Below are 24,350 nucleotides of genomic sequence, written 5' to 3' on the forward strand. Positions count from 1 at the left end.
AGTGACTTACGGCTTTCTCTTCAGGTGTTTTGTGTTGGTATCCACCAACAGGATCGTCAGTAATATAGAAGGGATGGTAACGAGCGGGTGTGTCAGGATCCTCACCACCTTCCACCACGAAAGTATATTTTCTACCTCGTACAACGTTGATTACAGGAATTAGTAGGCCATTTATGTACCAAGAGATTCCCCAGCCGACGTGACCTAGGGAAAGCGAATCGTACCGGTTTATTAATTGCCCGACCAGTTTGCGTTATCGGGTTTCAACTCGTGTCGCATCGATTTCACCGAAAGCATCCGATTATTGAATAATAAACTTTCACCAGCGATTCTAAAACTCGATATCAGCTATGCGGTTTTTGCCAGACTCGATTTTAGCCTTTCATCGACCCAATTATCGTACCGGTGATCGCAGGATAGCCGTGTTTTCCTCCGGTCGGTCCCATCTGAGCGTAAAACACTCCATCATCGGGTTCGTAACATTGAATAGGTGGAATCTCCCAGGCATCGTTTTTCGGCGCTGGCGCTGGAGTTGCCGGTGCTCGTTGAGGTCTTCTGGTAGTTACAATCGCCACTGGCTGTTTCGTTAATTTTTTTCAATAATATTTCATTTCACCTCATCGATAGATTGTCGTTGAAACATAGTAGAACAAGGACGAATAGATTGTCACCTGATTTCCGCTGGCTTTATCTTCGTTGTCCACGATCGTTTGCGAATGCTCCGGGATCGGACAATTCCAGACCGGTGGTCTACCAAAGTCGATGAAACGGTCGCTTTTCAGATAGTCCGTGTGAAAGCTGACCTCTAGCCTCTCGTTGAGAGGACCGATGGCCCAGATGATCGCTTGCGAGCCGTTTGTCAGGATTTGATGGTCCAGCTCGTCGTTCGTCTTCAGTGCTCTCTGATACGTGACAATACTATATCCGTCCACCAGTGCAGCGTTCAACAATCGAATGGAATTCGTGTTCTCCTGCAAAGCGTCGTTTCAACACGGTAAATTGAATGCAAAGCGTTCGGGAACAAAACGATTTCATCCGTTTTTCACGCGTTAACTGCTATCTATAAGACTCAGGAAACGTTTTCATCTAAATAAGAACAATCGTTCTTGATTCACGATGAAAATATAAAGTACGAACGACTAACTTGTATGCGCGTGTCGGGGCAACTACCCCGTCCACCGGAACACTGCGACTTGGCGTCCAAGAAATAATCGACAGCGTATCCTTGAAGGGTTTGTTTATCGACCCATGCGACTACCGCGTCTCCTCCGACCATCAAGCTTCTGTTAGGATCCGCAGACAATCCGAATGCCATGTACTGTCCGTCTTCTGTTAGGACATAGTCAGAGACAGGATTAGTGGGAAATCACGATGTAAAAATGAGAGAACGCGTTCAAAGGGAGGCACGCTAATTTCGGCGGTTCGTTCAGGCGAAATTTATTTTCCATGGGACACGGGGAATCGGTTCGGTAGGGTGGCCCTTAATTCATTAAGCGGTCCGTTTAAAACGCGATCGCGCGTTAATTAGACCGTGAAACGCGATCTTTTTCGCGCTACCCTTTCCGCAAGAGCGATTACACCTGGCGAAGGGTGCAAATAGGGCGCGTGATTGTTTTCTGGCTCCCTTTCATCGAAACCTTCTGGGGGGAAAAAAACGTAAATATTTCGCCGGATCGACGAAAGTTCTGCGAACAACGAAACGGTAACGAGCGTCGTTAATGAAAAATTGGGCTGGATTTTCCGTTTCGTTGACGCGGCGATAAACACCGGTCAAGTATCGCGGTTTTTGCGAGGTGTCCACGCGCGAGACAGCACGGAAACGTGTACTCACCAAGCTTTCCGACCAGTTGGGCGACTATGCTGTCTCCGGCCACGGCCCATCGCACCTCGAAAGCCAGCTTCTCCTCCAGAACTTCGCAGTTCAGTTTCGACTGAAATCAAACGACACACCGTTTACCATCGTTCACAACAGCAACATCGATTCTTCCCGATCGATCGAGCAGACATCGTCGATCGATCTCATTTCAACATCATCTCCTTCCACCATGGATTGTTGCACTATCGAGGACTGCGCTAGATTGTAATCGAACAAAGGACTGGTGTTTCAAGAAAATATATATAATATCGTTTATTTTGTATCAATCTCAGGTAAAAACGTACAAAAATCGATAGAAAAAATAATATTCTCGGTGCGTGTGAATATACATAATCTACATTTGTAATAATATATATATTTTATATATTATAATATGTTGGAAGCTGATGCACTTAGAAGGAAGAACTGGCCCAGGCTGGAAGGTATTCCCTCAGCTTTCTTTTTTTCCAAGCGACAAGTCCTTCGTCTATTTCTGGCCACGAAACTAGTACTTAACCCTCTTATCACAGTCAAAAGCATCGCTTTTCCTTTCTTTACCGCTCGATTTTACAAAACTAATGCTTCTTCCTCTTCTTCCTCTTCGCTCGATCGTTGCTTCAAATTTACGCCTGAAATCAGCGCTACGGTAAAGCTAAGACCACGACGGATACCCTTACAATCGTATGATAATTCGCTCGCAAACGTTGCTCGATTGCTTGCAAACACAATTCCAGATGCGATTAACACGTTCACTGTCACACTGAAATTGGCCGTCCCTGGGAAGGCACGCTGTTATCAGGTTGTTGCACATCAAACGATTCATTTCGAAACCGTGAAAACACGAAACTTCAGCTAGTTTGACAAATTCAATCAACAGAGATATTGAAAATTTTCATGTGCAATCACCTAATATCAATACACCTACACCTCGCTATACAGCATTTTGCTATAACGATCTTTTTTAATTATGGCACTTTTTTAACGTTTCAATGGCCCACAATGTTTCGTTATACGGCCAAAAAAAATGCTGTACTTTTATTTTTATAGGAAATAAAAAGTATAAAATGCTTTATGAACTAAAAACTATATTATTTTATACAAAATTGGAACAGATCCAATTGAACTTGTATGGGTTTGTATCAAAATAATTGATTCGTTATACGGCTTTTTGTTTTACGACCAACTTTCCCGGAACATATCTAGGCCGTAAAGCGAGGTATAGGTGTATTTGTCCATACGCTTCAGAAATATCCCTTTATCATTATCGTACCAATAAAATAATTTTTAGACAATCTGCTTCGCCTTCATTTTTTTTAATAAAATGAAATTTCAGATCAGCCTTTGTAGGTTCGCAAAACGTTTTCATTCCCGAAGCGTATAGACAAAAATTATTGCATTTTCTCTCTCATATACGATCCTCTGAAAATAATTTATCAACTAAATACCAGTATTAAATTCTGCTTATCTTATCAGTTTGAATTTTGGATTTTCTTTGAATTAAATTCGTCGACGGACGGGTTGCGACAGTTCTTAACGATTATTTCTCTAGCTGGTTCCGACGTGTACGCACGTATGTACGTATATTCTTGTTAGAGCGGGAAGCAGATGAGCCGGGAGACAAAAACCGATATCGAAGTGTCGCTAATATCGACACATATTTCACGGGCAGTCGTAGAGAGAGGCAAACCGTGAATTATGGCGACTCGTATTGTTCGTGGAGAACGCGATGCATCCGGTTGTACGGGATGGGCGAGATTGTACGTCTCTTAGAATAGAATTCTAGAGGGGATTGGAGAGATTAAAGGCGTGCCTGTTAGGTATGTGTCCGTGGGACGGTCTGCGTCTGCATAGATTGCGTCTACTTACACCATGGATCCTCAATGTATACCATATACAGGCTGAATTTACTTTGAACCGACGTGCTGCGTTTCGAAACTAAACTACATCGTTCTTCTCCAACGCGGTGGAAAAGGAGGACGGTGGTAAACGGTTAGATTTATGCTTCTTCTTCAACCAGATGATTCCGCTACTCTTGAGGACACATAGTCTGATCCTTTTCACTTCAAACGAATACTTGATTATTGTAGTTCCTCGAGGTTCATAAAATCAGGAAAGGTGGATAATTGTTTTTTGTGGTTTGCAAAACTCCTATTAGCAAGCTATGCTCCTCGTTTGCGGGTGTGTGTGCACGTTTACGAATAGTTGTGGGCAGTGGCGGCTCGCTTATAGGCACTGTGGAACTGCAGCACCTCTTATTTCCACTTGATATTATCGATAACATTTAATATAATGAGTCTTTTTTCTTTAATTCTTTCTTTATACCTGTACAATAGTATATAATCCTTAAGCTTAATGTCAGTAGCCATCCCTCGGTTTATGAAAAAGATACAAAAATCTTTGTATGGAACTGTGCGCTTCACAGTTCCAGCGGCGTGGATTGGCTGTGCACGCATGCGCATATAGGAAACTGCGCGCATGCGCACATAGGAAGCTGCGCGCAAGGCTGCGCAGGAGAGAGAGCACTGTCGGTCCCACAGTGCTGGTTTTTTAAAACAAAGGCTAAAAATTTTCTGGAGCAGCAGTCTCACTGATTTTAGCTACGAGCCACCACTGGTTGGGCGTAAAGCGTTGTTCAGAGATTCCTCTGTCTAATAGATGGTCGACGCGTGGTGTTAAATAAATAAAAGGAAAGCCAGAGTGTTCTATGCTGTAGCGTCTATGCTGTAGGTGGCAAACTTTCCAAAGTGGCTGCACACGATTAATACGTACAACTCCACGTATGAAGCTGATATTATCGCAGCTGTGCCACCTGTGTTGCCACCTCAGAATCATCCTTGGTATACGCGATCGGCTTACGGAACTTTTGCGAATAACTCGAGTCGCGAGTTTCGATTTTCTACGATAAATCTTGGCTTCGACCTACTGACACGATTTTTCAACGAAAACTGGGAACATATTTGAGAAAGAGATGAAGACGGGACAGGGTGAGATTTCGAAGAAAGTTGTCTGAACACGTTCAATCGCAGAGAACAGTTGCAAAGAGCATCGCGTACCAAAGAGACGTCCACGGAAATTTCTTCCCTAAAAGCCTTGAAACAAGCACTAAGTTCGATGGTTCGTCAAGTTTGCGGCAGTCGGGGCTTGCATAGGGGTTTAGTAACGAACGAAAGAGTCTAGCCTCCTGTCGCCTTGGTATCGCAACAGCCTCGAGTACGAGTTACTTTGGGGTTCGCCGGTTACTTGGACGCGCGATCTCGATCGTTCCGTTGCGGACGGCTGGTTGAAGGAAGTTGAACCAACGGTTCCGAGTTGTTCTTGATACGTCGACGAGTCGTCTAGATTCGAGGCATCGTCGTCGGCGTATTGCACGATCGCGGCCGATCTTCCATTTTGCGTGTGATAAGAGGCAGGTTCGAGGCGGTGAAGCTGCTGCGCGAGAGGTTCCTGGATATGGAGACTCTTTGGTATTCGATAGTCGATCGCCCGGATCACTTGAACCTGATCTTCGCGACGGCTAATCGGCCGGTAAGTTGTGGGACGTTGATATTGCTGCTGTGTCAGCAACGCGGTCGCGAACGAAGGAGAAGGAGACGACGACGACGACGAAGCAGACAGCTCGTACGGATTTACCAGACCGAGCGTCTGTCCCTGCCCTCCGCGATGCACGTTCTGCAACACAAGGACAGAGACAGGGTGTTATGCATACGTCAATTAGGCTTTCGAAATTAAAGCTTGACCAAAGTTGAATATCGAAACGAGAAAGAAGTCGACTCGTCGAAGAAGAATATAACTCGGGATATGTCCGCTGACAACCAGGTATCCGCTCAAATATTGACAGAGACAAATTCGCCGTGAAACAATACCGAGTCTGTATCGACTGTCCTCGTGAAAGGCTCGTTTGTTTCTGCAAATTCGGCTGCATTCGATTGTACAGATGCGCGAAACGGTCTTTGTCCCGGCAGCGATGTTACAGTTTGCTGCTCTGATCGAGTGAAAATTAAGCGGAAAGAAAAGAGAGATATCACCCGTTATTAAAATCACTGATAATTTCGTCCAAACGAACGACGGAGAACGAGCGTGTTCCCGAGACGACGGATGGGCAGAATTATGAAAGTTCGCCAACGTAATCGCCCTGTCAAATGTCGACGGAAGATGAAAGTACGCGGTAGTTGGTTCCGGCCCAGGGAAACTTAGGGGACGTGACGCAAAAGCATCGACTCGGCTAAAGACGATGCGTCGTAAGTCGTGAAACGTTTAAAAGCTTGCGCGAATCCCTTTACTTCTGTCGGTGGAACGTGATTCGCATAGAAATTTTGCGGCATCTGTGCAACTAGAGAAAACTTGTGTATGCACTTTGTTCTTATCGTTCAAATAAATTTCAAGGCAAGCAAAATATGTTTTTATCTCATTTTTCACCTTAACACGTTGATCGGTCCTTAATGTTTTTATCTCTATCGTGCCAATCAACGTGTTAATCAGTTCGTAACTCGTTCTCATCGCGATAGTTTCCGGAAGGTTGTTCGGTTCAGCGTAGCAAAGGGGCTATCGCGTTTAAAAGGTGGAAGCAGCATGGTCGGTGACTAGAGGATGGCTTTCCAGCTTACCTGCGGCGAGACTCCGAGCATCTTTAGGGACGGTGGCACGTTAAGATTCTGCGGAATTTGTACGTGGCCGAAGTCGACGGTGAACGCCTCGCACCAGACGCCAAAATGGCCGATCTGGTGGATCGTTAGATCGCCAGGTAGCGTCAGCACGATAGCCTTGCGATCGTATCGACGAAGAGGAACCTCCTTGCCGTTCTCATCGGGCACTCGAATACCTTGGGGCGACGGTGTTGGACCGGCTCCTACCCAAAATTTCGCGTCTGCGAACAAAAATCAAAAGATTCGTCGATGTAGATAGAGAAGGAATTGTTGGTTTTATCGATTGATTTTCGGATCAACTTACCAGGTGCTTCGCCATCGTAGCTGAAACTTGGTATCAACAGGGTTTGGGCATCGACTACGACGATCGGTTCCGAACTGACCCCGTGCACTCCGCTCAATGCTGCCAATTTCTGAGGTTTAGGGTAATCGAATCCTCGTGGTATTCTGACGTCTCCGAAATTCACCTACGAAGCATCGAGATTCCAAAATAAATTTCCCTCAAATTAACAATATCAATAACCGATGGAAAATAAGAAAACAAGAGATAAATAAAGGCATCAAAGAACGAACGCAACGTAAAGTTTTCCACGACCGTGACTTCCACAGAGCCGTAACTTTTAACGATACCAGCATTGCCTGTTCAACGGCTAGTTCACCAGCTCGTAATCGGATTTTCAATTTCTCTTTTCTTTTTTTTCCCCCCCTCCCACTTTCATTCGAAAAGTTTCGTAAGAGGTGGTCGGGTCCAATTTGTCGGGACATTCGGTGTCGGTATGGCATCGAGCCAGCCGTACCGATTACTTTCTATCCGTTGGCGGGTTCGCAAGCACGCGCCTCCTACTAAACCGCGAGCGTGAAAGTTGCGCGGCAAAGAAACGATACCGGTTTCTGTATCGCGATAGTGGAATCGAAACAATGTCCACGTCGAAGGTCACGAGCATGATACGTTTGTTGCTTACAGCGTATTCGTCGCACCATACGGCGAACCATTTGATGTTGTTCAGGGTCTTGCCTTCCGGTAACGTCAGGGTGATGCTCTTCCTTCGATACCGCTTTATCGTTTCCGCCCTGTCAGAAAAAATTCTCTTTTATAACACTGAATCTCATCCTAATTAAAAAAAATGAATTTTTCAACTACCGATGCAAAGAGAATGTTCTATAAGCTTCGTAGGTATACGCGCATCGTTAATATAGTTGTACTTGTGACATTAACAAGTTAATGCTTCTAAGGCACCTAAGATAGATCATCCTGTCGAGTAAATAGGATACAAAAAGACACACTTACGATCCACGCTCGTCACGAAGCCTGATTCCATTACCATTAGGGGTCTTGGTATTGCCGACATAGAAATAAGCGGCTGAAACGAGATAATTATACATTGTAGTCGCTGCTAATCGCAATTAATATCGCGGTTCTTTCGTACGACTTCTTTTATTTTTTTATTGTAATCCGAAACGATCGCAACGAACGCTTTCGATTTTAATCGAGCCGTGCAGCAGACAGGAAAGCGAGAGTACGACGAGTGAATTGAAAGCAAGAAGCGTGAGAATGCAACTGTTTATCCGTAAGTCGGACACTTAACGAATTCAGAACCTCTCTTAACCTGGCAGGACCAAACCAGCAGAATCAAATCGGAATTAGTGGAATATTTAGTACTTATTTTGTACTAATTTGTACCCCCAAAAGAAATTTTATACCTCCTGCCATTTTCAAAATAATCGTGGCGCTGCTAGCTTAATATTCAGGTACTAGGTACAAAATTTCTTTTGGTGGTACAAATTAGTACAAATTCAGCACTAAATGTATTTGCTTTGTTTGATTCATTTTTATTAATTTTGACGTTTGGTCCTGCTAGCTCAATATTAAGCTAGCAGCGCCACGATTTTTTTGAAAATGGCACGAGGTACAAAATTACTGTTTGTGGTACAAATTAGTACAAAATAAGTACTAAATATTCCACTAATTCCGATTTGATTCTGCTGGTTTGGTCCTGCCAGCTTAAGAGAGGTGAATTCAGAAGCATAAAGTTAACACGTTGAACGCCATGGGGGTCACCGGTGACCGGCTTCGCAATTTACATACGCCTGAATAATTAAAAGAAAAGAATAGAAAGCTTGAAATTTTTAAATTAATTATCCCATAAAAAATGCCCAATTTCACTATGGCGTTCAACGTGTTAAAAGCAAGAGTCACAGACCCTGTGAAGCAATGTTTTCGACGACAAACGATTCACGAAGACGCATGCCTCGAAATAGGAAACTTTTGTTCGCGCCACGGATATCTATACTGGTGTACGGGTTTCTTGGTTACGAACTTGGCGCTTCCCCGTCGTATGTGAAATCCTTGACGAACAGAGTTCGCCCGTCCACGGCGTAAACTTCACCGCTGACGCCGTGATGAAGTTCCGACAGCTTGCCGATAAGCTTCCCGTAATAAGCTCCGCTGCATACCTCTGCGAACACAATCGAGTTCAATTAATTATCGTGGATTAATGATGGAACACGGTAAGGGGTGGATAAAGTTACTGGAGGGTAGGCGAGAGATCGTTCCTTGGACACTTGTTACTGGATAGTTTCGGTTCGTGCATCGAGGTTCGAGAAAAAATTGTTATTCCCGAAGAAGATGATATTTAATAAAAAGGAGACTCAAAGTTTTTCACCCAGACGTAAGCGAAGGAATATAACATTCTGATCGTTGATTTAACAGGATCCGATAATTAAGCGTTTCTTTAAGGAAGATCGGGAAACCGGTCGGGCGCATAACTAATCGCCGACAGTGGGAATAATAAATTCCTCTCGGTGTGGATTTACCGATTACCTCGAGGATCGATTTCGTCAAGCAGAACGGATCCCCGCGAATCGTGAGGGTATGCGAAAAGCGAGTTCCTCGGATGCTTGCAGGGCTCTGCTGCTATCGCGGCATGTGGATCAGATCGTGTCGCACGAGATCGAGGAATGTTAGCCATCTGGTTCGAAGTTGATCCGACAATTTGCTGGTTACGAGGCTCGTGTAAAATTGTGCTCGAAAGAATTCCACGATTCTTCGTCATAAATCAGGCCCGCTCATCAAATTGTCCTACGTGGAATCCAACTTTCTACTCGAACGCGGAAACTATTCTATCAACTATCCATTAGGGCAACTGATTTTAACCTCGATGAATGAGAAAATGGAAAAAAGAAAAAATCAGGAGTTAGCCATGGAATGATCGAGAGAAGTCTAAGAAGGATACGCGGAGGTCGGTGAACGATCACGCAGGAAGTTTGTCCATCAGCGTTCGAACGGTTAGAGATCAGGGTTAGAATTCGCATAAATATGCGGTGAATCGAAGACCAATCCCGTGTTTAAGCGAATCGTTCGTTAGATGCTAACGAATCGAGGGAACCGGTCGACGATCACTGTCTAACCCTTTGATCGAACGCGTACCGTTATTGCTATCTCTTCAACGATAGACAGGATATCGTCCATCCGACGAGATTGACGCACGATTCGAGCATAAATCGTGCGCGTTCAAGGACCTGCACACGTTAGCTGATTCGATGGAAAAGCAGATGGGAAAAATGGTGGTGATCTGAGAGGAAAATTAGACGGTATACAGTAGAACGATCCGTTCTACGAGGTTTCGTGGTGCCGTTAACTGTCGCTGGTAATCGGTGATGTAACGTATGGGATACAGGATAGGACAGCGTGTACCACTTTGTTCTATCTCCTGGTATTTGATAATTGGAGAAAAATACATTTGTTACGGTGCACGTCCGGATGGATCGCGGCGAGTTTATACATTCTGAATCGCTTCGAACACGTGTACAATTCCGATAGGTAAATCGTGTTCCCCGTTGGCGAAAAGCTAGTTTCATTTTTCCGGGAATGCAGGAATTCTCTTACGTAACGTACGGTACTAAAATTACTGGTCCAAATGTCAGCGAATTAACCAGAAATTAGGTATCCTTTCCAGTCCAGTTTTCGCGAGAAGCACCAAAAAGAAAAAGTCCACCGTCTCTGAAACCCGAATCAGGAAACAGGTAGAAATATTAATTACCGCGCGATCATTTCCGCGTTTTAATCATCCTCGAAACTTTCGATCCTTCATTTTTCTTTTCCTCGATCGAAACGGCACGTGTCGTTGAACGTTCGCTTTCCACCGATGTACCAGCGTGGGTGCATGCTGTCATTAAGTCGCGACGTGTAATCTTCGAGAGGAGTCTTGTCATTGATCGAGCGGATCGGCGTAAACACGCGTAACGAGAATTACATGCGCAGCAGTGGCCAGCCGATTCTCTATGGAGAACGCGGCTACTGCGGCTCCTTTAATCAACCAGCTGCTTGATCGATCCAGCTTTCCACCGGCTCGTGTTTTCCCATTATTATCTGCATTCGCGTGTTCCGCTATGAATCTTACAATAGTCGAGGGGCGATCATGCTTACGAATGAGTTCAAGACTTGAGAATTGATTATAGCTTAGAATTAAGTGACAAAGGATCCTCTGGCTGACTTGTTTGTTGCTAGAACGGGTCATCTCCGCAGCTTAATTAATTCAAGGCGCGTTCGTTTGATCGACGGTGATTTAAAACTGGTATCCGTCTTCTAACGGGACGCTGGTATTAGGTAGAAAAATCAACATCCCCGGTGCTATAATTTAAACGACGAGACGTTCGATTCGAATATGAGATTAGAAATGATTTTCGGTTCTCTTAAAATTTTAGAGGGCTCTTGGTAACTCTTTCCGCGCATCCGAATATCATTTTCGAACACTTGTCGTTAAGGATATATCCGTGAAAAATGAGCGCGAAACGTTCGAACTGGAGCATTTAAACGATCCTCGGATCTGAATTTTACAGCCATGGGAACGTTCCGGTGAAGATAAGAATGAATTTCAGCCGCGGGGATATTTTCATAAAAATTCGAACGCCAAGTTCGAACTTGGCTAATATTTAAAACATGCAAGAATCTGGATTTTTACCATAGGAATGTTTCGAAGAAGATAAGAGCGAACACCGTCAGATATTCGAACGTTAGTATCAACGCGACGATCTCGCGAATGTAGGACATAGTCGCGTATACTTTGGCGTCGATGGTTAATTAATTAATAATGAGAAGTCGAAGCGTCAAAGCGTCGTCGGTTTCCAGGCTATAAAGGATGCATTACGGTTGCGAACCATTAGCGAATAATTATCGCCGCGGTAACGACACCGTGGAATGTGATTAAATTGTTACGAGCGTGATTCTCGATCCGACCGAGTCACGAGCACCGTAAAAATGGCTACGAGGATACGGAAGCTTTAGCAAAGTAATCTTATCTAGAGGGTGGCATGTGTAAAAGGCCCAGGACTGGCCTTAGGGCCCGCATAAGACGATTTTGCCTCTAAGAATGCAAGAAGAGTAATGTTTACTTGAATACTAATCGATGTAAATGCAAATCTAAATTAGATATACAAGCTTTAATGTTAATTTTGTAAATTTTATTTGAGGAAATATTTACAGGTTCGGCCCTGGGCCTAGGCAGACTAGGCGGCTCCCTAAGAAGATTTTGCGTTTAAGAATGCAAGAAGAGTAATGTTTACTTGAATATTAATCGATGTAAATGCAAATCTACAGGGTGTCCAAAAAGGGTATCGGGAATTTGATAATTGAATAAAACAAAAAATAGCAGTAATTGAATTGGTTGTTTATTATTTAAATAAAATCACTAAACTGGAGAGTTATTTAGAAAAGATCTTGTAATCTTGTACGAAGATTAACAACAACGCGTTCACACATTGTTCTTGGGATCGATGCTATTTCCGATGCAATATTGTGCTTCAATTGTGTCAGATTCGTCGGTTCGTTTTCGTATACTCTGCTTTTAAAGTAACCCCATAAAAAGTAATCAAGCGGGTTGAGATCAGGGCTCCTTGCAGGCCGATTATTGTTGCCTCTACGAGAAATCACTTTATTCAGGAATAATTCGTTCACAGATTCAATTGACTGGTCGGAAGTATGGCAAGTGGCCCCATCTTGTTGAAACCAAATGCTTAACATTTCACAATAACGGTCACTATTCACAGTGAGATCTTCGCGAAAATACGGGCCAATTATGCCATTACCAGACATTGCAACCCATACAATGATCTTTGGACTATGGAGCAGTTGTTGTTGCTTCCGTTCAGGATTCTATTCTGACCAACAGCGGCAATTCTCTTTATTCACGTGACTATTTATGTGAAAGTTTGCTTCATCACTAAACAAAATGTTTTCAATGTTGTCGAATCGCTATAGCATTTCATTGGGAAAATTTAATCGATTAGCATGATTACTATCTTTCAGTTCTTGAACTAACTGAATTTTATAGGCTTTGAGATGTAAGTCTTTCTTTAAAATGAACTGCAAAGATGATTTTTTAATGTTTAGTTCTTGACTTCGTTTGCGGATTGATAGTAACGGAATTTGACGAACTGACTTCATTTCTTGTAGTCCTGTGTTTTGAATTTTTACTATTTAACCGGTGGTTTCAAACATCCGAATCAATTTTCTAATGCTATCGTTGCTCGGTGCAACGTGAATGACCAGTTGACCAGTCACCATGGAATTATTGTTTTGATAATTGTTTTGAGTACGATTCCATTGCAATTAAAATTCCATGCAGTGGTGCACACTTGTATCCTTACCCTGCACCCTTCCGCTGGCCCTCAAGAACGTCAACTCAAAAACAAAACCCTGCTACTCTTTTCGGACAGCCTGTACAAGCTTTAATGTTAATTTAATAAATTTTATTTGAGGTACTTTGTTTTATATCACACATGTGAAGGGGCCCTTTTTCTCAGGGCCGGCCCTGAATAGACCATTTTTAAATTTATCTCCAATAAATATGCCACTCGAACTTTTACAACCCCTATTACATACGACGAATGCAACTTGGAAATACGAGACACGTTCAGAAATATTTATTTCCATTGTTTTCCCGTTCGTTGTTTATCGCGGCGTACGTTATGAGGAACCCTGTATAATACCTTTGACATTTTCATAGGAAAGAGAAAGCAGAGAGGCGGACAAACGTAATTGCCAAGCCTTCTCTACATAATACAACTCTCCAGCTAATGTCGCAACGTGTGTACCTACGTATCTCTGATAGATTTGCGGGTATAACAAGAAATACCTTAAATTCGATGGGTAGGAATTTCGCTTGGGAATTGTATAAAAGATCCCCTTTGATTGGAAACGTTTCCGTCGCGACAACGTGCTTTATATTCCTATCGAATCAAAGTGGAGAACGCTTCGAATCCAATGAGCGATAGAAATATTCGAGTGGCTCATCGAAACGGTGAATTTCGGAAATCGGAAACTTTAGATTTCGGTTCGTCAACGTTGAACAGCATCGAGAGCCCGGTTCCGAGAGAAAGAGGTTTCATTCGGGATGCTGGATGGAAATGTGGATTGCTTTTCTTTCATCAAACTTTGAATCGAGCTGTTCGTTACAAAAGAAACCTGTTACTCTTTGTAACAATCCGAATCGTTACGATAAATCAACTGTTTGAGTAGGAAAACTTTCCGAACCTTGAATTTCGTATACGCGGCCGGCGAAGCGAAACGTGCAACGACCGTAAAAGGGAGAACAATTTTTATACGGCGTGTTAAGTTCGTGTACGATTAGACGCACCGACATCCGTATCTGTTGACAGAATCTGGATACGCGTTCCCGTTTGTTACACAACGGTGAAATATAGAAATGTTGGTACTGTTTCGACACTGCTGCGTCAGATCGAATATCATAGTCCATCGTCGGTATTTTTCAATATCGATACGATTCTATCAAACGATCGTATAAAGAAACTAGAGGTATGCGAGTACTCGTAATTTATAAGTCGAGCTGAACTCACCTCGATTGTTCGAATCGAGCAGAGCACTTGAATTTGTCGAATTATTCGAAATTGACACACTGTTTGACACCTACACGTAGAGGTGTGTCGAGAATGTCGAATAAATCGAGTATTCGAATTTCGAGTGAAACAATGATCGGTCGGTCGAGTCGAGTCGAGCGCTTGAATTTGTCGAATTACTCGAAATCGACGAACTGTTTGAAACAAAAGCGAGCTACTCGAAAAAATCGAACCTCGATTTACTCGAAGATGAATTTTCAGCTCGAATATTCGAGTGGTTCGATTTTTTCAAGTAGATTTCGAGTAATTCGGCAAATTCAAGCGCACGACTCGGCTCGACTCGACCGACCGATCATTGTTTCACTCGAAATTCGAATACTCGAATATTCGAGCCGTCGTAAAACTTCGATTTACTCGAAGATGAATTTTCAGCTCGAATATTCGAGTAATTCGATTTTTTCGAGTAGCTCGCTTTTGTTTCAAGCAGTTCGTCGATTTCGAGTAATTCGGCAAATTCAAGCGCTCGACTCGACTCGACCGATGATTGTTCCACTCGAAACTCGAATACTCGCACACCTCTAAAAGAAACTTTGTGAAAATAACGATATTCACGTCTGTATTAGTCGTCGATCCGTGACACTTTCGCGAGTCGAGCGTATAAATCGGCCAGAGTTTCTTCTTGGAATCGTTACGACCGTGTTTTTCCTTTTCTTTCTTTTTTCCCATCCGCGAATCTGTTTCTCCTCTCGGATCGTGACGATTGCCAGAGGAAAAGCTAGGAACGCGAAAGTCGTGGAGAGTCGGGAAACAGACCGGCAAATCGAGACGTCGAACGAGTTAGTAGGATCCTTAGCGCCGTCATTAATTAGCTACCTCGTACCCTTTCACGCATACGTTTCTATCTTTTCTCTGGTATACTTTGCGATTTAAAAAACCAAAAAAAAAAGAAAAAAGAAAAACGAATTACAAAGGTAGCTTTGCTAAGTACGCGCGCGTTACAGTCCAGAATTGTCACAGTTCGATTAGCCGTTAAATATCAAAGAGTGGAGAAACTCTGTTGCAATTTCCCGGTGACAAGCGAGAACGTTCCGTATTTGACAGGTTACACTTTGTTTCACGCGTTGGCAATAGCGAGTTACGCTTTACAGCTACCGTTTTCGCTGGACCGGCTCCACCGTTGACACCTTTTACCGTTTATTTACACGGAATTTACACGGGAAACTCCGTGGTAGCTCGAAAATTGACACGTTTTTCATTTGTAACCGTGCGAAACATTAGGATACGAATTTCGGCTTTTCCTTCGATAAACGAGACAGCTAGAGTTGTTTAGAACACGCCGCTTCCGCGATATAGTCGCATACTTCGTAAATACGCTCCCCAGTGAACAATTCCAGTTGCAAACTTTCCTAATAACGCACCATAGTTGGTAGCGTACGAAATACCATGCAAAATGGTACCAGCTAAAGATTTTGCGGTCGTTAAAGCTGAGACTAAGCGATTCCCTATTTATCTTCGGCTATCAAAACGAAGCTATCGCGTTGAATTAATTCCTACCTGGGGAATTGTCACGAGATCAGAAAAATTTCGACCTAATTCGGGCTTAATTTTAAAATTGAAAGTGCGTTTGTGATCTGTCTCTGGTGAGCGTATATAGTAGACGTCCTTCGTAACGAAAGGGTTAACCGATCACGAGGACACGGAGTGGACAGCTCGAATCGGGTCGAATATAAGAAACATGAGGATTGTACTTTCTAAAATAGAGATCGATCTGATGGTAGCCGAATGAAACTCACGTGTGGCGAGAAGAATAAAAACCGCAGCAACTAGAAGAGCGGTGGATAGCCGCGTCGAGGACGATGTGGGTGATGGTGCGGTCATGGCGTCTTCGTGGTTACTGCCGTCGAAAGTGGCCGTCGTGGATCCAGGTAGCTTTGTCGATCCCACTACGATCACTGGCTCGCCTTGCTTCACCTCGGCGGTCTCTCTTTCTCCTCGCCTCTCCCTTCTGCTCTGCTTGTTCCCTCAAATCCGTCATCGAGTCTTGTTTTTTTTTTCTCTCTTTCCTTTTCATCTTTCATCTCATCCCCCCTTGTATCTCTTCCTCGATCATTTTAACCCTTTCGAACCGGTAGCATCGTTTCTTCATTAATATCCTACTCGAAGAAACTCGAGACACAATGATAGTTTGCGATTGTAATTATCAGTCCATACAGACAAGGTCGACTCTTTCCTGAAACGCCCCCCATTTCCCTTTCTTCCATTATACCCTGCCTCGATGCGTGTCCTTCGTCGTTCGAATGGTCATCAGACCGATGGCTACTCGTACCAGAAGACGAGCTCTGTCCTTGAAAGGAAAACAAAGAAAGCAACGCGTAATTCAACGCGGATGAAGTAACGAGCATGCTTTTGTCTGCATTCCTTCCCTCTCCGCGCGGTGTCCTTATTTCGCTGCCCTCTCGACACCCGCCGCGACGAATAGGAAACGAGATCATCCAGGGTGGAGAAGCGGAGGAACGCGGTTGCAATTTACACCGCGAAATCCAGCTCGGATGCTGGTTGCACGAAATCTCCTACCAGGCTAATAGCTGACACCGACTCGACCAAACGCTTGAAAAATTGCTTCACTTTGTTTCGCTTTCTTTTCCCTCCAGGTTATTGTTATCGTTGAAAAGCAGGCTCTTATTAGGTTGGGAGGGTGAAAGGTTGGACCCACCCCCGAGATCGGGGCGCCAGTGCGCCAGGGATGAGGGGTTCCAAGTACTTGCTTCGGCAGTATGTACATATATTAAAATTTGAAGGATGACCCCTGTGCAAGGATGGCACGCAAAATCGTGAAGCATTCCACATTTTTTGAAGGAGCTAAGGTGTGTTCATCAGAGGTCTCAGGGCCCCTCCCTCTGCGTCATGAGGTGGGCCGCCGCGCCGTGGGGTTTTATTCGGTAAGAATCCGACACTACCCCCGTCCCAGGGCGGGGGTGTCTTATGCAAGATTTCCCCACGTAAAAAAAATAAAAGGGTGGGGGTTCTGGTGAGTTCGTAAGAGGTCCCGGGGCCCTCCCTATAGTCCCAGTGCAGACCATACTACCTCTGGTACCTCCTCAGGTGGGCTGGCGGTGTCTTCCGAAGAGTCCCTCCACGTAAAAAAAAAAGAAAATAAAAGGCTCTTATTAGGTTCTGGGTGCAAACGTTTCTGTAAGCTTCTTCCTGTTTTTGAACGTTGAAATTGAGAAACGATGCTCGATGATTCTTCTAAGAAAATAAGCAATGGTCGGAAGTTTTGATTTTTCTTCGGGAGGTTAAAGTTGATCGATCCATGGCGAAGAGCTTTTAGAGGGGAAACTTTTCTTCTCGTTCACGGTGAACTGTGGAATTCGCTTAAAGAAGCGTGTCGGAAACTGCGAACGTTTATGGTTCATTAAAAGCCTCGTTTTTCGGTAACTCGAAGCACGTGGAAACTTTTATAGAGGCAACTTCACCCGTCGAGTATTTCGGCGATGTGGCTCGACAACCGGACGAAATTAACATTCTTCTAAAACTTTGGATATAATTGAAAGCTTTCTCGAAGCGTGGTACACGGTAGATAATGCTTCGGGAAATTACCGAAACGTTGCTCCTTGCGTCGAGTGCCAAATTCGCTGTAATTGCAAGGAAACTCGTAACGATACATCGTTAACAGCTGTGGAAGCAAATGAAATAAGGAAATCCAGGAAAAAGAATATGAAAATTCCTTGGTCGTAAAGTATCATTAGCGATCGAAGGACGCGAAGGACGAAAATCAAAGACGCGATTGAAAAGCGCGGATGATCGAAAGGAAAGTCGGATCGTTTGTCGCAGGTGCGATTCGTAGATAGACAGAAACGATTACACGCGTCAGTTGGTCATTGTCTTTTATAACAATGACTGGTTACATTTGTTAAGGGTCTGGGAGAGCACGGCGTGGCAAAGATAATAGGTTCCACGTGCCGTACACGTTGCAAGGATCCCTCTTCCTCGTCATAAGCACTCTCTCGTAGCCGTGCGATTAAATTTAATCTCGCCTACGTTGCGAGTAATAATTACGGAATAATTATGAGAACGGTCTTTCGAGCCACGGTGTCGTGCTCAAAAGAAACGTTATTACGGAATTACTACCACCGATTACCAAGACGCTTAACGGGAAGCTTTTTTCTTTCCTTCCTTCTTTCTTTCCTCCATTCACGCGTTTAATCACGAACTGAAATATTTCTCTCTACGAAATTCGCGTCGCTTTCATGAAATATTTACAATATACTGAAACTTTAAAATTAGGATCCCGGTTTGTCTCGGATACGTCCGTTTCGAATTAACTCGTCGCAAATTCAATTAGGCTGTTCAAAAATATTTTTATCATTTAAGAAACGTTCGGTTTACTTCACTGGACATTTGCATAATTCATGCAGGAAACGGTGTGTTTTGATCTATGTAAAATTCTTTGACGGATGGAGCAAAATATTTACAAAAACGGATGCACTTTCGAGAGTATACCGAGCGACTTTTTTAACAAATATCTGTGAAGTTGGTCCCTCATTATCAAAAATTTGAAAAATTGAGGAGAGTTCTGAATACCCACCTAAGAGTTCTAGAGTTCTCTATCAGTTTTAAAAATAGTTCCGTCGATTAAAGTACCGAAAATATCATTTGAAGGTATGGGGGTGCCAACTTCTCATTTTCGCAACTTTAATTGATAATTGATAGAACTCTTCGGGGGGCTGCCAGAACTGTCAATAGAACTGCCTGTTACCAAGAAAAATTTTCACCCCTAAAATTAATCAAAAAACAATTTTTTTTTCGTAATCGACAATTTTGTTGAGAGTTCTATCAATTATCCTTAACAACCAAATTGCTAAAGTTGATAGCAAAAAAGTTATAGCTCTTCAAAGTTGCGAAAATGAGAAGTTGGTCCCCCCATACCTTCAAATGATATTTTCGGTACTTTAATCGACGGAACTATTTTTAAAACTGATAGAGAACTCTAGAACTCTTAGGGGGGCATTCAGAACTCTTATCAATTTTTCAAATTTTTGATAATGAGGGGCCAACTTCACAGAGGTTTTTAACAAGTACGTGGAGGGAAAAACTTTCCGGACGATCGAATACAAAATCCGATGTTATAAAGATACGCATTAGCAGATGATGGTTATTGTTAGAAAGCTTCCATGTAACTGGAGGCTCGTTAAGTTACAGGATTTCGTGGCGTTGCTTGCTCTCCATTCTTTCATGGCTGGACTGGTATGCGGGCCGATTGTGTACCAACAGAAACCAAGAGGTTTCTGTCTCAACCTAGAAACCGCCTTCTGCGCCTCGACGACCCTCCACGAGAAAAGAAACACGAAAGAGTGGTCAGTAATTAGTAGACTGAGGATATTTATGCAAATACGTATCTTTGTAGAAAACAGCCAGGGAGATGAGACTTATAAGACGTCCAACGAGACGAGTCAGTTTTATACAAATTCATGAAAAACAATTTTCGTTGGACGGATTAAAATTTTCCCTCCTTCCTGAACCTCTTGATGATCAACGTGTTAAACAGAGTAGAATCTCTGTTCTTTATTACAAATGACTCGGATTCTCTGTGAATGGACGGCAAAACAGGGGAGTCGGTAGGCTCGAGTGGAAAGTGAAATCAGTATTGCGGAAAGAAGGTTGCTCGTAACGTGTAATCAAAAGACGTCGAGTAGCATTACGGTATGCATTTTTTTTTATCACGGTTGCACCAAGCACGGTGTAAAAAGAAGAATCAAACCGTCTTTGAGATATTCAAATAGCATTTTCCTGGGAACGTGAACATTTCTACGAAGGGTACTCGTGTACCTTGATAAACGGTTCCGCTCGGTTTTTCGTATACGAATTGAAACTCTATGACGTTTTGCCGGCTGCGTACGTAAGCATTCAACGGTTTCGGTGGCAAAGGATGGATAATTACGGCCGACAGCAATTACTACGCTCGACCGTGTTTCACTTGCACTTGGCCATGCTTATTAGCGGAAGTTAATGAGTCCGGCCGATGAGTTAACGAGAGAAAATTGTTTTGACGAACACCACCTCCTACCCCGCTTTCCTCGTTTCCGCTAACAATCAAGTTGATTTTCTAATCAAATGGAAAACGAAAAAAAATATACAGTCCGAAGCAAAAATAAGTGGACACTGTTCGAAATAGAATACTTCGGTTAAAATTGGACTAAATAGTTTGAGGTTTTCTGAGAAACTATAAAAATTAATTCACTAAACAATTACAATTTGGTGAAATCGTGAAAGAAAATAGTGAATGGTAATTTTTCAACTTTTTTATGCGAGTCTATAATGAAAATTTCATTATAGACTCGCATAGGGGAAGGTGGGGCAAGACGGGGAGAAAAGACCTTTCTTTGTTTTTAAATAATTGACTTTTGCCTTATATAATCTATAGATCAATTATCAAAGAATAATAAAAAATTAAAACCTGTGTTTTGTTCATTAATAAACCTTAACTACCCCGTCTTGCCCCACCTTCCCCTAATTAAAATTTCCAAAAAACGCGACCTTTCATCTAACAATAAGAACATAACTAGTCACGTTCTTAGATGAAAAGTCACCAGTTTGAACAGTGTCCACATATTTCTGCCTCTGACTGTACGTTAAAATATTACGAACTATTTGAAAACATATGTATCCGACATAAAAGAAAGTAGATGCCACCGAAATTGGCGATTAAAAATAAAATTGCTACCTGTTAGGACTTCCGAGAAATTCATCGTGGTGGTCACCGTATAGACCGATCCGGATTAATCGCAAAAGGAAGAAACTTTCGCAACAAGATTACGTAGTCGCGTACAAAAGTGAAAAGAGGGGATTCGTTCGATTCGTAGCTGCAAATTTTGCATGGTGGATTGCGAAACTCAGAAGAAGAAGAAAAAAAAAACAAGCCATTTCAGACTCTTCATTCACTCGAGAAGCGAAATAAGAAAAGAAAATGACGATCGGACGTTTTTTCTCGTTTCGTAACAGGTCCATGATGACTCGTTTGGTGGTACGCAACTGCGGTTAATCGAGACGCGTGAATGTTATTACGGATTCCGCGTTCACCAGCCTCGCGACAACATAACATGCGAAAGTGGTCGGAGGTAACGAGAAGCGGGCCGTTGACCGTAAATGGAAGACTTTCTCTGATGGAAACGCCATCGACAAGCAGGGTCAAAGTCTGAGTCGGAGATCGAGGCTTGATCGGACGATCGATCTTTCGTGATTAACGTTATAGGATCGTTTATTCGTTGATACGCCGGGAAATGATATTCGCCGATCGACTCGCTAGCTTTTTCGAACAGCGATCGTACGAGTCACTTGGCTGACCAATTTCACGAATTTTGCCGCATCCAACGATGCATTTCGGTTGATCTTGCGGTCCCGCGAAGGAACCGTTCTCACGTCCGTCGTTTCTCATCGTTGCCGCAAGAGAAGAGACTCTATTACGTAAGAACGAGTCGTTTTTGCAACGCTACGCAGACAGCTACACGACCTGCTCAACATTTTCCACTCTGTTTCGTTTAAATTGCACGAGCAACGCGGTGCATCCTAAAAAACCATCCAAACCATCTCCTTTGTTCTTTTCTTCTGGCCGTCTCAGAACTCTAGGATGATATCTTAGTTAATGTTCCAGTTTGGAGAACGATCGTCAATTTGTTATAATTAATTGATAAACAATTTGCAATCTTTGACTGATTACGTCGGGTTACTTTTCACTTTCCAAGCAGCAGTGTGCCCGATAAGGAATAAACGATCGGTGGAATTGCGGTTGAAATTCCATTCGAAAGGGTTGGCAGCTTTTAATTGCGGTTCTTTACGAGCGAGTTAATCCGCCAGGCGATTTATCATCCGGATAAAACGGCAACGCGACACGGAGCACCCTTCGGTCGGCGAAGATGATTTCTAGCCACGAAATAGCGGGAAATGATTGGCCACTTTTTTCGTCAACTCGACGCTTTTTTCGCAATTTACGAAGAATATTAAAATTCATAGATTTTTCCAGGGGAAATCTGTGTCAGGAAGGCGCGTCTACGGGAACTTTCCGAGATCCCTCGTAATTCAGCTGAAGATATAAGAGATATCGCAATCCATAAATAATCTTTCCCATTACTTCACGGCTTCGTCGTGTTATCGTTCCGTGCGGCTGATTCTATGCATACTTAAACGCCTTTTATGCAACAACAGACTCAACGGCACACACCTGACTCATATTAGACAATGATAATCCAACGGTTGAACGCCCGTTAACGGCACGCGAGTACTTTTCTTCAACTGTACCGGTAAATCGATCAAAGATAATCAATGATCTGTAAACGAGCACGGTTGTAAATATATATTCCTGCAAAGGAACAGTACCAATGTTTAAATTTTCAACCCGACCACGCGGATACCGCGAAATTCGGCAAAGTTCATCGATGGTATCGGTTCACGTTTTGGGAAAGTTGCGCCAGAGTATATCCACACGGAGGAGACGACGTGGCAAGAAAGAAACGTTCCCCATGTGGAAGATCTACACGGTGGTCGCTGATATTTAATACTTTCACTCGAACTCCTTGACCCGCGCACAATTGCACGCGGACTCGCGTGCAACCGGCGAGATCTGTACTGAACGCGTACCGCGATTGCATGCACGACTTGCGTACAGGAAACGTGACTACCAATTAATAACGCTACTTCCAGGTTTGTCGGTACCAGTTCGATCGAGAACGACAATTCTTCTTTTTTTTTTTTCGTACAAGGCTTTCTCGTACGAGAAGAATTTTACTTTGTTCGAAAGGAAAGGAAGAATATGGAGCAAACTTGATGCTTCTTTCACGAAAAACATGTCACAGGAAACAATAATGGTCGTTGGTGAAAAAAGATAAAAAGGAAGAAACGGTAAATTCTCTATTGACCAATTGTAATTCTACTGTTACCGCCGTGAAATTGCACGCTACGCCGATTCGTCCGTAAGAATGACCTTGATTCTTGAATATCTGGACTATGGTAGCCTTCAGCTGCGTTCCGTTCATTATGAAGCATCTTTCTTTCATGGAGACGCGTTCGCGTATGCAATTATGTCGGCGAATCGTAAAAACGAGCCGGGCAACGATAAAATGTTTTATTAACGCGATGCTCGCGAACGGAAGGAACCGCGTTTCTTTCGAAACACAATATCAACTTGATGATTCCTGTTTTATGGATCAACGTGACACGGAAATTTCATCGATCTTACTAAATTACTATCGTTTCAAACGGATCGAGATAACAGGAAATTGCGGGCAATGCGTGCCGCGGTGGTCTCGTTGGCGAACAGGAAATGGCGAGCAATTTTGCGAAAAATATAATAACGATGTGTATACTCGATTTTCTTGTCACGAATACGGCTTTTAATCGTACAGGTAACTTTCTACAGCAACCATGAATGAATTCGATGATAAGAAAAAAGAAAAAACAGCGACGCACCTGTGGCTCTCGGTTACATCAGCAAAGAAGATGAAGAAATTTGTAAGGAGGCTGCAATCGAGAAGTACTCTCTAAGCATCAGTCGGTATCCTTGGATCTCTCGACTGGCAATCCTTTATTACGACGCGACGCATGGAAAGAGCAGCTCGCCTTCGATTTAACTTGGTTCGTTCGCTAGCATTGTGGGAACCGCGAAAGGCTGAGGGAGATGAGTTTACACGCTTCGTTTCGTCCGTGCTCTACTAAGTACACGGAATTTTAAAGATACCTAAGGAATCGCCACGCTTAGAGGACCATGGTTGCGGCGATGCTTTGCGTGTCCTATCGAGAACTGGATAGAAAGAAAGTTGACATCAAAAAAACACGCTCGTTAGAATGGCTTATCAATCGAATCTCAGTGTGTTGCGTGTGTTGCATTAGATATTTCCCTGGAATGCTTTGTCAGCGTTCAAAGTATTTTTCGTTCTTCAGGTCCTCTCGGTTTTTCGTTGAAAACGGTCCTCGAGAAAGCACGCGACGTTCTCCAAACGTCCTGT

The 24,350-nt window shown here is 43.3% G+C and overlaps 1 protein-coding gene and 1 non-coding gene across 2 annotated transcripts in view; one reads left to right on the top strand and one right to left on the bottom strand.

The window, feature by feature from the left end:
- LOC114875078 (protein Skeletor, isoforms D/E-like) overlaps positions 1–24,350 on the bottom strand; it is a 226,049-nt gene that overhangs the window by 3,385 nt on the left and 198,314 nt on the right. Inside the window, 12 exon segments of the mRNA XM_029184999.2 lie at positions 11–204; positions 404–578; positions 672–971; positions 1,145–1,329; positions 1,832–1,931; positions 6,460–6,719; positions 6,803–6,965; positions 7,461–7,569; positions 7,787–7,859; positions 8,817–8,954; positions 16,146–16,329; positions 16,331–16,696. Coding sequence (XP_029040832.2) covers positions 11–204; positions 404–578; positions 672–971; positions 1,145–1,329; positions 1,832–1,931; positions 6,460–6,719; positions 6,803–6,965; positions 7,461–7,569; positions 7,787–7,859; positions 8,817–8,954; positions 16,146–16,329; positions 16,331–16,423 — 1,974 coding nt within the window. The 5' untranslated portion in view covers positions 16,424–16,696.
- Positions 17,110–17,203, top strand: LOC114875150. Its single transcript, XR_003789207.1, has one exon. It is a non-coding gene; the product is annotated as a U6 spliceosomal RNA (small nuclear RNA).

The sequence above is a fragment of the Osmia bicornis genome, chromosome 9 (genome assembly GCF_907164935.1).
Source record: "Osmia bicornis bicornis chromosome 9, iOsmBic2.1, whole genome shotgun sequence".
Classification (NCBI taxonomy): domain Eukaryota; kingdom Metazoa; phylum Arthropoda; class Insecta; order Hymenoptera; family Megachilidae; genus Osmia; species Osmia bicornis.